This window comes from Salarias fasciatus, chromosome 18 (assembly GCF_902148845.1).
Source record: "Salarias fasciatus chromosome 18, fSalaFa1.1, whole genome shotgun sequence".
Classification (NCBI taxonomy): Eukaryota; Metazoa; Chordata; class Actinopteri; order Blenniiformes; family Blenniidae; genus Salarias; species Salarias fasciatus.
In genome coordinates this window covers 6,668,470-6,682,101 of record NC_043762.1, presented here as the reverse complement: position 1 = coordinate 6,682,101, position 13,632 = coordinate 6,668,470, and the positions used below count along the sequence as shown (strand labels likewise).

General features: G+C 42.0%; 1 protein-coding gene and 1 long non-coding RNA gene across 2 annotated transcripts; both read left to right on the top strand.

Moving 5' to 3' along the window:
• Nucleotides 1-402: 402 nt before the first annotated feature.
• Nucleotides 403-2,817, top strand: LOC115405092 (uncharacterized). The gene is made up of 2 exons (XR_003933416.1): nucleotides 403-510; nucleotides 2,638-2,817. It is a non-coding gene; the product is annotated as an uncharacterized LOC115405092 (long non-coding RNA).
• A 4,727-nt stretch (nucleotides 2,818-7,544) lies between these two features.
• On the top strand, nucleotides 7,545-12,650 carry itm2cb (integral membrane protein 2Cb). Its single transcript, XM_030114547.1, has 5 exons — nucleotides 7,545-7,689; nucleotides 9,934-10,071; nucleotides 10,163-10,354; nucleotides 10,478-10,742; nucleotides 12,101-12,650. The coding sequence occupies exons 1-5, from the start codon at nucleotides 7,618-7,620 to the stop codon at nucleotides 12,190-12,192; spliced, it is 759 nt and encodes a 252-aa protein (XP_029970407.1). The 5' UTR covers nucleotides 7,545-7,617; the 3' UTR covers nucleotides 12,193-12,650.
• The last annotated feature ends 982 nt before the right edge of the window (nucleotides 12,651-13,632 follow it).

The window sequence follows — 13,632 nt, the reverse complement described above, 5'->3', positions numbered from 1 at the left end:
ATATATTCATCTTCCTCAGGGGTCGAAGCTTCTCGATTTTTAAAACTCGGAGCGTGCTCCCTTATTTTAAACCTGTGAATTCCTCAGCGTGAAAGAAAGAAAAAAGATTTCAAAAAAAAAAAGAGAGAGAGAGAGAGAAAAAACACGGAGCACAGCGGTTTTATGGTGAGGGAGGGAGCGAAACGGGAGCGGAGCAGTTTTATCGGACAGTTTGGACTTTTTTGAAGATTTGGGGCGAGTGTTTTCTCGCCCTCGGGGAACTACCTCTCAGGTATCCAAGTAGGCTTCTTTGGAACATTTTCTCTAAGTTGAGAGCCAAGCTAATCCAGCTAGCTGTCATGGACATATTCCTGGATTTTGTTTTTTTGTTTTTTGTTTTTTTTTCCTTTTTTTTTTCTTTCTGTTTTTAAATGTAGAAGTTCAGAGTTACTCCTTTGCCAGTGCCAGGGGCATTGACGGATGCTGTCTGGAGTTGCAATGTTACACATTCTTAATTTTAACTGTGTGCGTGTGTGTGTGTGTGTGTGTGTGGATGTGAAGTTTTGAGCTGGGAGTGTGTGTCTTGGAGAGGAGAGGGGAGGGGAGGGGGAGGGGTGGGGGGTATCCTCGTGTGGGCCATACTTGAGTAAGCAACATGTCTGTCTTTTTTTTTTTCTTCTTCTTCTTCTTCTTTTTTGAAATTTCCATGGGTGTTTGTTCAATAGACTCAGTCGGACACCAGTCCCCAGATACCTCAGTCACTGTACGTCATGCAAGGAGAGCTCAAATGGTTGCCTTTGTCTCAAATGCAATGCCATAGTTGTACCATAACATGAAAACCATACATTGAATGTCCGTTATGCTGCTGTGACTATTCCAGGATACTCAAGGATTTGTAGGTGTACATGTTTTCTTTAAAGTAACGCTAACATGTGATAACTATCCATGATATGATGTGAGGCTAATATTCTGTTGTGTTTGTTTGTTTTGTTTTGTTTTTGACTGGGTAAGCCCTCAGCTGCTGACCCCTCCAGACTGACCTCAGATATTCTGACAAGTACCTCAGGCTTTTTTCTACATGTATATCGAGTTGTGTTATGTATTCTATTGTGTTTTAGTAGTGGAGATATTTTATTGCCGGCCGGGCCTCTTTGTCTGTGGAGATTTTCTTTTCTTTTCGGTTTTCCGTTTTTTAAAAAAAGAGCCCGGACGGTTCTTTTTTCACGGTGTTAATGCTCGAGAAACTTAAAAGAAGATGGGCAGATTCATGTAAATATACGTGTACACACAGTTGCCGAACACTGATCTGTTTTTTTTTTTTTTTTTTTAATACAAAGCAGGGCATTACAGTTCTCATTTTACAAAAAAAAGAAAAAGGAAAGGGATTTCTCGGTTCCTCCTCGACATATTTAAGTAGCCCTGTGCTTTTTTTTTTCTTTCTTTCTTTTTGTTTTCTCTCTCTTCCAAGAATCGTAGTGGTATTACTGATTTCAGTACAACAGTGGTCTCAGTTCCTGCGGATCAGAAGCTGTGTGGATAGTACTTGCATTAGAAAGCTTAGTGTGTATATCATTCAGAACAAAAAAAAAAAAAAAAAGAAAACGCAACAAAAACTCCCTTCTAGTTTGGTGCGGATGGCTTTTTGTGATTGGCCACTTGTTTGACATGCCTGTTTGAACAGTATTGCCTCAATATTAACCTGCCGATGTGATGTCCAGACCTGTTTTAGTGATAGTTTTTAGCCACGTTGGACAACACACAGGCTCAACTGTTGTGCTTTGATTAGTGCTGTGGAAAGATGGTGACTTTTAACAGTGGACTGTAACGCTTGCTGATGTGCAGTTTTGGTAAAGGACATTTTAAAAAGGAAAAAAAAAAAAAAAGGAAAAAAAAAAGCATCAGTCGAAAACAGAAGAAATCTTTTCAGTGTTTGGAAGTCATTGTGTTTGTAACCACATGATTGACTGATGATGCAGCAGCATTAGGATTCATGTGAGCAGTGGCATGTGCATGGTCCGACGGTCCAGCAATATTTATTATACAGCAATAGTCATTTGAATATCAGAGTCGGAAAAGTCACCCGGCTCAGCGGTGACTCAGCAGTTTTTCCCTCCTGCACATCATCAAAGTACATCTCATCACGCCTGGATCAGGCTCGGACGGACACTAAACGACAACCCGACACAACGCAGCGGATCCCAAACCTCGTGTGTGTGTGTGTGTGAGCTGAACGTGGCCCAGGTGCTTTCACGAATTGTGCCAGACAAATAATAATAATAATAATAATAATAAAAAAAAAAAAAGCAGTCAGTCATGTTTTGAAAAACCTGCCGTGATTGGTTGTTACCTCCAAACGCTGTCTTAGACCCAGCTCTTCTGAACAGAAAACCACTTACCTCATGCAGTACCTCGTTAGTGACACTAACATAGTCGGTCTCATCTTCAACAAAAAAAGAAAAAAAAATCTTATCAATTATTGTGTATATATTTACTTGACAAATGTAAAGGGTTTCTTCCTTTTCATGTGTGGATCCTGTGAAAGAATTTTTTTTTTTTGATTTACAGTCAGCATATTGTTCATTACTTGTCGTATGAATGGATATTTGACTGAATTGTGTGACCTTCCCTGTTTATGTGAACTGTGTGTGTGGATGCGAGTGTGTGTGTGTGTGTGTGTGTGTGTGTGTGTGTGCGCGAGTGAGTGTGTGTTGGCTGGTTTCACTAAAACAGTATGAATGGTAACTTTATCTGTGAGTTGAAATGCTTAGAAATATAAACTAGATGAGAATACATCCATCTTTTGTATATGAAAATAAAGACAAATCCTGATTAACCATACAATTGGCCTTGACTCTGTTTTATTGTCTTATCTGTACATCCAATGTGAATGCTGAAGGTGATCTCAGCTGAAAACGGAGACAGATGATCAACCTTTATCACTCATGAGCTTTAAATGCGTTATTTATTCCCAGTGGTTAAAAAAACAAAATACTGAACCGAAAGGCCCTGAAGTCGCTCCATCTCCTCCTGCAGGCAATTTAGAAACACTGATTAAAATCAAACACGTTTCCTCCTGTTAAAATAGTTTTATATTACGAATTTTCATATATCTTAAGTACTTGTTTTTCTACATAAAGTAAATTCAGTTACCTGTGAATGTAAAGTATACTGTATTGTCCACATGCTGAAGAAAAACCTGCTCTCTGGCTGTAGATCTACACTAGATGGCAGCAGTGGTGCAAGCTCATTGGCTTGGTATATTTTTTCCATTTAAAATAATTTGAATTTTGGTTGAAGTTTTGTTGCCTGCCTGAATCTGGGGAGAAAAAAAGACCAGTTAATAATACATTACTCATAATTGTATTTTAGGGTGATATAGCTAAAAAAAAAAAAATCTATTCTAATGTCTGTTTACGACAAAATAGTTTTTTAATTGCATGATTGCACGATTAATTGTTTCTGAAAATCACAATTGATGTATATCTGGATATTCATCAAACACAGAGAATTGTTATTGTTATAGTTATTATTAATAGTTATTTAGAAGAAGTGATAAAGACACAGATAGTAATTTATTTCAGACCAAAACAAGTTTGATTTTTTTAAATCTTTCTGTCTTTCTTTCTTTTGGGTGAAAGATTCCATAAGAAAAAACGCTCATAAATAATATTTATTATAGGTCTTCAACAAGGGGTTCGTTATATTTTTCCAACCATTTTCCCCTCAAATTTCTGTAAATTAACTTTAAAATAAAGTGAATTCAACGAATAGTTACAAATGGAAATAGGGGCATAAGGTGTTATTTTACAGTCAGAAACTCAAACATTCAGTAACACAACCAGACGCTCACAGGTAGGAGAGTTTGGCCTCAGTAAAAAAAAAAAAAAAAAAAAAAAAAAAAAAAAAATATATATATATATATATATATATATATATATATATATATATATATATATATATATATATATATATATATATATATATGAGACAGGTCCACTTCCTGTTCCGGTGACGTCACGGTAATTGTATCACTTCCTGATTCACCAGCAAGCAGCGCTGAGCTTCGCTGCTTCTTCTCGTTAGCTTCTTTTTTAGTTGTATTCACAGTTAAAACTGATCTCTGAAACTTGGGTTGCTAGTCGTAGCTTGTTCAGCAGCCGCACCAGTTTCATGTACCCTCGACAAAGACTGTTTTCATTGTTTGAATTCGCTCGTTAGCTTAGCTTAGCATTAGCATCTGAGATGCTTCTCTGTCCTCCTCCGCCTCCTCCTGCTGTCTCTTTCTCTTTCTCAGTGTGTTTCGTGTTTTCTTGCTCCTCGGCCTCCATCTGTATTAAGAGCTGCAGTTAGTGAGCTTTGCAGAGACCCGGCTCTGCACCATTCACAGCTAATATATAGAATTCAAACCATCCCCACAAAAATCCCCGTAAAAATGTGCAACTTTAGGAGACACGTTTTTTTTATTACCTAAGGAGGATTTTGTGACTGAACAGATGATGATAAACGGAAAATAAACAGCAGCAGAAGATGACATTTGAATTAATTTTGAAGTAATTTAACCTTGTTTAAATCAGTTTTAACTGATTTAAATGAGTAGCTAATTGGCTCGGATGATTTATGAGTGCTTCTGATGACTAATAAACTGAATTCATTATTCATACATATTGAATCTGACTCATTCATTAATGTCCCACGTGCTCAGTGCACTGTGTGATGCTGTGGGACAGAATTAATTGAGGAGTTTATTGATTGGTATTAGTAGAAAGTGCTTGTTGGTCGTATTATTGTGTTTTAACATTGTTATATTGCAGAGTAGTAGCTGCCCACTGGTATAAAACATCTAGAAAAGAAAAGTATTTTAATGCCATTGTGGAGGCAAAGTTTTCATCAGTGACATGTAGATCACAGCATCCTCCAGGCAGGACAAAAAAAAAGCATGATAGAATATTAAAATAAGATCAATTCAAATAAAGGTCTGCTCAGTATTTGCAGCCAAGGCTACACTGGCTTGTGCAAAGTGTTTTCAGTGCAGAATCTAGTGCTGTGAGGGTGAAGGTGGGACTGAGCTGATTGGTGGCTTTCACAGCTCGTGGACAGAAGCTGTGCTTCAGGTAGTTTGTTCTGGTTTTTAATGCCTCTTATCTTTTTCTGCAAGCGTACGGGAAGAACGAGGGATGTCAAAGGGGAGTGGAATCATTTGTGATGAGTGTGACCTTGTACTTCGCTATTACCTATTCTTGATTTGTATGTTTCCTCACTGTTTTTCACCCCCCTGTGTGTTCTATGAGCCTCTGTAATGGTAAATTTCTCCATGGTGAGATAAATAAACTCTATTCTATTCTATTCTATTCTATTCTATTCTATTCTATTCTATTCTATTCTATTCTTAAGTCAGTCAATGATAATGTATAATCTGGGAAATGTGGTGTGGTAATTTTCTCAACTGCCCTCACCACCCAATGTTCCTCCTGCCCTCTACTGGTTCCTCTGGTGAACCACACTGCAGCAGTATCTCTTCACCAGCAGGGGTTGACGAACATGAGCCTGTTTTAGCTTCCTGAGGAACTAAAGTCTCTGTTGCGCCTTCCACACTTGATGGGAGATGCTGGCGGTCCAGGTGAAGTCGGCCGATACGTGTACTCCAAGGAACCTGAAGCTCTGTACTCTCCGTTGATGCAGAGGGTGAAGCGCTCCTTGTGTGTTGATCTTCTGAAATCCACAGCCAGTTCCTTGGTGCTGAGGCCCAGGTTGGGGGTTCGAACGACCGGGTGGAGGTCATTGAAGCAGCACACTGTGTTCTTCTCGGGGACTGGAGGGATCATGGATGACTTGAGGCAGGTGGAGACTGCAGACGGTTGCACATGAAGTTAAAGATGGTGGTGAATACCCAAGCTATCTGATGTGACCTGAGACATCATCCCTGGAGCCTGGGAGTGTCTCTATCTGTCCTCCATCCCTCTGGAGCTGCTGCTGTCAATGTACAGCTTTACATTTACATAATTTTACATAAAATCAAGATTTTATAAAGACATCAGGCACAAGTCTGCCAGATTAAAATGTCTCCTGATTTTGTACACTGAAGCTTTTTATGATCATATATTGTAGGAAGTAAAGGAAATGTATCTTGGATTCTTTGCATTTGTGTAATTCTTTATCCAGTTCTGTTAAGACATTAATATTGAGAAGTAGTTCAACTTTTACCATTGTTATATTCTTCTTGTCACAAAATAAGAATGTACAGAACAACTACGACAAAATGAAACCAAACTGTTCAGAAGAGAAAAGAATCCCGGTAGGCTTCTTTGAAATCTTCAATAAAAAATAATATAATGGATATGGAAATGGAAAGAAAAAAAATTACAAAATACGAAGAAACAACGAGCAGAGAAAACAAAAGAGTTTATAAATAGAGTCACCTAATCCATATGACATAACTGAGAATGAGTGGGATACTGTTTGAACAGCAGATTATTCAATAACTTAGCTTTAAAGACATTTTAAATTAATAATCCAGGGAGTTCCAGAGTTTGGGCCCTCAGAATTCGATAGAAAGTTGATGCTTGACAATACAAAGTGCACGATGAAAGTCTTTCAGGTTCCTCGTTGGGTCTCAGTGAATGGCTTCGGATAAGAGGAAAAAGTTGTGAAATTGGTCTGGAAGATCTTCTATATCATTATTAAATTTTTACATCCCGATGTGGATTTGCAGAGTATTGATCGATGAAATCGGTAGAAGTTCAATCTTTCTAAACAGGTGCAGTCGACCCTTCTGGATTTGACATCATTCTTAGAAAACATTTTTATTTGAGGAGTGTATTTGATGAAGGCTGTGAGGTACGAATATAAAACGAAATCCGCAGTTACTGGATCCTGCAGGACTCTGAGATGGAACACACTGTACTGTGTGGTACTGTACTATTATATCGTAGGGAGTGGGGGAGGATTATATTATTAAAATATCTCGTGTGTCTGTGGTTCTTTCTCTATTGAGTGGTGATCTACTTTTATCAATGGGTCCAGGAGGATGAGGACACACACACACACACACACACACACACACACACACAGAGCAGAGATGGAACACACTGTACTGCATCACACTCCTCTGTGATGGTATAAATATGACATTATTATGGGATGGATTACTTCTGTGTCGTAGTGAGCTGCCAGTGTGAAACATTTCCGGTGATAGTTTGGAGAAAAGTAGCTTTAAATAAAAACCGGAGCACGCTACCATATCAGGCACTGACTTTCAAAGTAAAAGCCTCAGTTTGGTTTAAGAGCCACACAATTAGGATGAGATGCATGTAAATAAAATCAAAATTCACACTTGGGTCATGTATGTGAATTATGTGATAACATTATACTTCTGTATTAAATATGATCGTTTTCTCCGGATGGGATTTCTTATTCTGACAGTGTCGAGGCGGCTTCCGCCCTCAGACCTACGCGGCAAGCGTTCGTCACAGAAGACGCGCGTGTGACGTCACCGAGCACCGGGGGCGAGCCCGCACGGGCCTATAAAGAGCGCGCTGCGCGGAACCGGCTGTACAGAGACTCAGAGACTCACTGAGACAGAGAAAGACTGAAAGAGACAAAGACTCAGAAAGACAAAGAGAGACAGTGTGAGCCGCAGCCATGGTGAAGATCACCTTCCAGCCCGTGTCCAAAGAGCGCGAGGAGGACAAGTTCAGCATCCCGCAGCCTCACGTGAGTGTCTTTGCTTGTTGTGATTGTTTGCTGCACGAGCTGCAGACCATTGTCTCATCTGAACTCAATTTAATCCAGTTTTAATAGTTAAATCTTAACCATGTTAGCTATTTTTTTTAATTTATTCGCTGCATTTGTTGTGCCATGATAATTGGTATTTGTTGATAATAGTTAAAGATAATAAACCTGATATTAATAGATTAGAAATGCATTTTATTACTTTTAATCTATTATAATAATTACTATTAATCCCAGAGGGAAATTCTTTGGAGCGTTTCTCTATTCAGAAAAGAACACACAGTAAATAAAAGTTAAAATATCAATGGGAATAAAAAATTATGGAAAAAGAAATTTATACAGAGCATCAGCAGAAAAAAAGATAAACACTATTTACAGGGAGAAAAGTGGCAATTACATTAATGTGCTGCAGTATGGATCAATCAGAATAACCACTATTTTCATTGTTAAACAACTAAATTGAAAGTTCAGTCTGTACAAATGCCACATTCTAAATGAATGCATGTGTGGTACAGGATATTAAAGAAAGCAATAAAATGCATGAAAACTATGCACAAATATGTTTAAAAAAAAAAGGTAGTTGTAAAAGAGAACAGTAAAATGCCTAAAAGAAAGAAACACATACAGTATACACATACAAGAGCCAGTTATTACACTTTTCATTTTAGATGTAAAGTTCTGTTCATTCCGGGGTAAAAGCTGCTCCTTCTGTTTGCTTTGTTCCGTCTGCCTGAGGAGAGCAGGTGGAACAAGGATGAGAGGATGAGGCACTGCCGGCTGTGAAACTCACATGCACTCTCTTAATTAACTTGTTTTTACGTGCAAAAGCCCAAGAAATCAAAAGAGTATGGGTGAACTCAGTAATCTCAGTATTTAAGTTAAAATTGGAGAAGACTGAGGCTCATGCAGCGTTATTGTGCTGGAGCGAAGAGGACTGAGCTCTACAGGTGTTGCACCACCTGTTTCCTGCAGGGGGCGTGTGAGTGGTCCTCCAGTGTTACTTTAAAAGACAGGGACAGTTTGTTCTCTGATGCTGTCTCTAAAAGAACTAATCAGTGCAAAGTGACATCCACTGCATGTGCAATGTAAGGAGTTGATGCTGTAAATGGAATGAGGACCTCAGAAAGAGACTAAGCATCCTGCGGGGGACATTGTCAGCTGATTTTAATGTTCAAGAATATGTTAGAATGTTGAAATATGTGCTATAATGTGGACTGCAGGCACTCATATGCAGCTGCAGCTGTTTTATTTTATTGTATTGTTTCCAAAGACTGAAAATCATCATCAGTCTGAATACTTTCTGATCTTTAATGGTGAGAAAATGAAATTCTGTGATCACTGGACAAAAAAAGTGTAATTATGAAAATGACTATAATGAAGAAAACAGGCAATATTGGGAGGAATAATAAGTTCCAGTGAGGAAATCACACTTTTTGTGCCTGAATTTAAGCTTTTCAGCTCAAATTAAAATGAATGCCGGTTGTTAAATGTGAATTTTAGGCTGGTGAGGTGAAGTTTTTTTTCGTTGTCCCGAGCAAATGAAAGAAAACATTGACTGTTTGTGAGGAGAAGTGAGGAAGGCTGCGTCTGGAATGGATCCAGCACGTCAAAGTGACGTGGATCGGCGTGATCAACGTTACGTCAGAGCCGAGGTTATTTTCCGGGCTTTCTCCGTGGAGTTAAACACAAATAGAAATGTGCGGCTGACGCATCCGTCACCTCTGCAGACGTCTTCCTTCACCTGTCTGTGACGTCGGCGGGGGGCTCCGACGCGTGACGCCCGAGCTCGCCGCCAGGCGTCTGATTGGCTGCCGCGTGTGTGTGGATGTATCAGGGACTCCTTCTGACTCCCACCCAGCGAGCCGCACATCGACAAATAAGGAGCCTGGAAGCGGGCGTCTAAGAATAGAGCCAGACGGCCACGTGCCAACGTCTCCGTCACTGCCTGACGGGCGGGCGAGTGAACTTCCGTCTCCATGGAAACGGTAGTAGGGAGAGAGAAGGATGCTGCAGATGGACTGAGAGACGGCGGGCTGTCCGTCTCACGTCTCGCAGGTCTGACGGAGGAGCGCCTTCTGCCACATCCAGGAGAGTGTTCCTGAAACCATCTGAACTCTTTATTTTGAGCGAAAAGAGAGGAAAAGGACTGCGAAGGCTCAAACCTTTTAGCTCTTTGACGTTTGAAAAGTGTGTTTGTCTGAACCGTTGTTGTTCTTGTGCTTTCAGGAGCAGCTGGTTCCCATCATCCGGCCGAAGAAGCCGTTTCCCGCCGGCCTGTGCTGCCTGGCCTTCGGCCTGGTGGTCTTCATGTCCGGCCTGGTGCTGGCCTCCGTCTTCATCTACCGCCACTACTTCGTAGCTCAGGTAGGCCACGCCCCCTCCCCCCTACCTGCTCCCTCTCTCCCTCCCTCCACCCTGAACCCCCCGCTAACTGAGCCGCCCGGCGCCTCTTCAGCAGATCCCAGAGGACAGCTTTTTCCACTGCCGGATCTTTTACGACGACTCGGTGTACGCCCCCCTGCGGGGGCGGCAGGAGCTCGAGGAGAACGTCGGCATCTACCTCGACGACAACTACGAGCAGATCAGCGTCCCCGTGCCGCATTTCGGAGGCAGCGACCCGGCCGACATCATCCACGACTTCCAGCGGGTCAGTGAACGCATCGTTTGCAGATGACGCACCGTTTTACACACAGCGACCGATTTCCCGATGAAAGCCAAGGATTTGAAATCCGGTGCAGAGTAATCTAAATGTCTTTATTCTTCCCTCCAGGGCCTGACGGCGTATTTCGACATTGCTCTGGACAAATGCTACATCACTGAGCTGAACACCACGCTAGTGATGCCTCCGCGGAGCCTCTGGGAGCTGCTCATCAACGTGAAGCGAGGGACGTACCTCCCCCAGACCTACATCGTCCAGGAGGAGATGGTGGTGACGGGCCGGCTCCGGAACATGAGGCAGCTCGGACCCTTCATCCACCGGCTCTGCTACGGCAAAGAGACCTACCGCCTCATGAGACGCCGCAACCAGCGCCACCGTGAGTCCAGAACTGATTATCAACGACTTGCAAACAGAGTTCACTCACAAAAACACTAAATTTACTCCCTGAGGACAAATCAGACGGGAATTTAAATTAAAATCAATATGAATAAAGACAGAAAGTGTGCATGTGCAGTTAGACCAACATTGATGACTTTATTTTAAAAATTGACGGAAAATCTGTTTCAATTTCGTTTAATCCAAATTAAAGTCACGAAATGTTATTTCTTCTTATTTCAGCCATAAAATTTGATATACAAAATTATTTCTCTTTAGAATCTATGAAGCTCTGACAATGGAAATATTGGTTTCATTACAAATATAAGCAATACAAAAATTTCAATGGAGCAGAAAGTAATATTATCATGACTACCCTCAGTGTACAGAGGCGGTCTTACAGAAATCCGCTGTCCCGTCCCTTTAAAGAATTGGTTACCGTAGGAGCAGTTTGTGATTTTGAGGCGCTCCAGCTAATTAATGTTCTGTAACGATTCGTGGCGGTTAGCTGTGAAGTTGGCGGTTCAGCGTCGTATGATCAGATCTCGTTGACGGAACGTTCCGGCGGGCGCCGAACGCCTCCTCAGCCTCCCTTACATGGCCATTTGAAAACCTGCCTGCCTGTGATTCCCTCTCCACGCCGTCTGCTGCGACACATTGAATCATGTGACGGCGAGCAGGAGACTGAGTCACTGGGAACCCAACACACACACACACACACACGCGCACACGTACACGTACGCACACCTCCAAAAAGAGACTTCCTGTTGGAGCTGCAGAGCGTGTAGTGTAAAACGCTGCTGTCAGTGTGAGTGTGTGTGGGCAGCCCGGGAGCTTCCTGCCGTGTGAATCACCGGCGCCGCGGCCGACGCGTCCACACACTCTGCGGAGGCGGCCGTGATGCCGATCGGCGAGCCTCCGATTGGACCTTTCAGAAATGATGCAAGAAGCTTCCAGCGCGGACTTATATGGGCGGGAATCTCCCGCTGACCTCAGATCAGATCTGGTCGTCCGATCCAGCAGCCGGAGAGTCAAATCACAAACGGCTGAGCTGTAAACAACAACCAAACAACTCGGAAAACAAATGATGGCAGTTATCAAAAACAGATTCAGTAATAAGATTCAAAAAACAAACAAACGAGCGTCTCACATCAGATAAATAAAAAAAACTCAACTTACAAACATCATTAAAGGTTTTGTCAACAGAAAATACAACCGATAAACAATCAAAAACAAGAATTAACACTATTATATTTATAAGAAATGTAATGAAACAATAAACAGGAAAATTTAAGTAGAGTTGTGGTTTTGTTCATGTTTCCTGACCTCCTCTTCCTCCTCCTCCTCTTCCTCCGTCAGGCATCGAGCGGCGCGACGCCAGGAAGTGCCACAGGATCCGCCACTTCGAGAACACCTTCGTGGTCGAGACGGTCATCTGCGACCGCGTCTGAACGGCGTGGAGCGCCGCCGCCAGCGAAGCCAAACCAGACCTCTCCACTCCGTCCACGGGCGTTTGAACTGCACTTTAACAGCCGGGCGCTGTCCACACTCCGGTCCCACCCGTCCCGTCCGGCGAGGAGACTCCCCCAAGCTGCTCGCACGCCGCGTCCGCGTCCGTCTCCCGGCCCGATTCCTGTGGGAAAAGCCTGAAGACGGGCTGAGCATACCTCATGTGGTTCAGATGTGGCGTCCCGTCTGCGTGTTGTACATACCTGACCGTTCCGAAGCAATACTCCGTGTGCGTCCCGGATTGGTGGCCGAGCTCGTTCTGTGCCGTGGACTCGTGGTGGTGCTGGTCCAGCCTTCCCGTTGACCGAAAGGCTTCAGACTGTCAGGAGTAGCAGAGCTGCAGAGACACACAGGGAACCAAAGTCTGCAGACTCGCTTCCTTGTACATTGAGAGCAGTTTCTGTATTTTTTTAATTTATTTAATTCTCCGTCTGGATCTTCCTCCTCTTCGCCGGGACTCGTCTTCGCCTCCTGGTCTTTCCTGTCTGAGCGTTTCCATCCGTCCTGAGTCTCTTTAGGTGTTCGACCTGACTGCTGGAAGTCGGCTCGTCTTTCCTCGTTCGCTGTACAGATTTTTTTTTTTTTTTCTTGTAAAATCTTGCTGCTTTAAGAATAAATAATGAAACTTTATGTTTTGTCTCTGGAGTGATGTTTCAGTGAAGCACATACATGAAAATCAATTCATCTCTTCGTTCTGGAAGTAAAACACATACTTAATCCTGGACAGGCTTCAATCTGAAAGGAGCCCTATCATGAAAAGTGGACTTTTATCAGTTTTTTAACATGATTACCGTGGTTTCCTCATAAAAACTTCAGTTCAGTCACTGTTTCTCTTCATTCATGCATATTTGGATAATCTATATGAATATTCACTCCAAGCAGAAAACTTGTTAGCACTCTGACCTCCATAGTCTTTACTCATCGCTGCTTCACCGACAACCTCCACAAGATGGAACTATAGATAAATACAGGATGGACCTGGTGGAACCGTCCAGCCTCAGTCAGCAGTACGCCTGAGGAGAAGTACATCTAATTCAACTGAATCTGTCAGATCAACAATAAAACAGTCAAATTGTTTTCTTTACATCCGTTGAACTCAAAAAATATTTGTTCAAAATGCAGAACACTGATTTTTTTATTTCAGTGAGTAGTTTGAACATCTTGCTTGATCAACATAAATACATAAGAAAAAAGTTGCCTTGCTTTTTAAGAAGGCAACTTTTAGGATGTTTTTTTCAAATATATAAATGGAAAATATTCAAACATTTCTTCTAAACAGACTTCAAGATTCATTTTGAGAACAGCAACAGATCTACAGTTCTCTCTTTTCAAACACAGTTTCTTATCTCTTGGGGCGGTTGTGGTTCAGTGGGGAGAGCAAT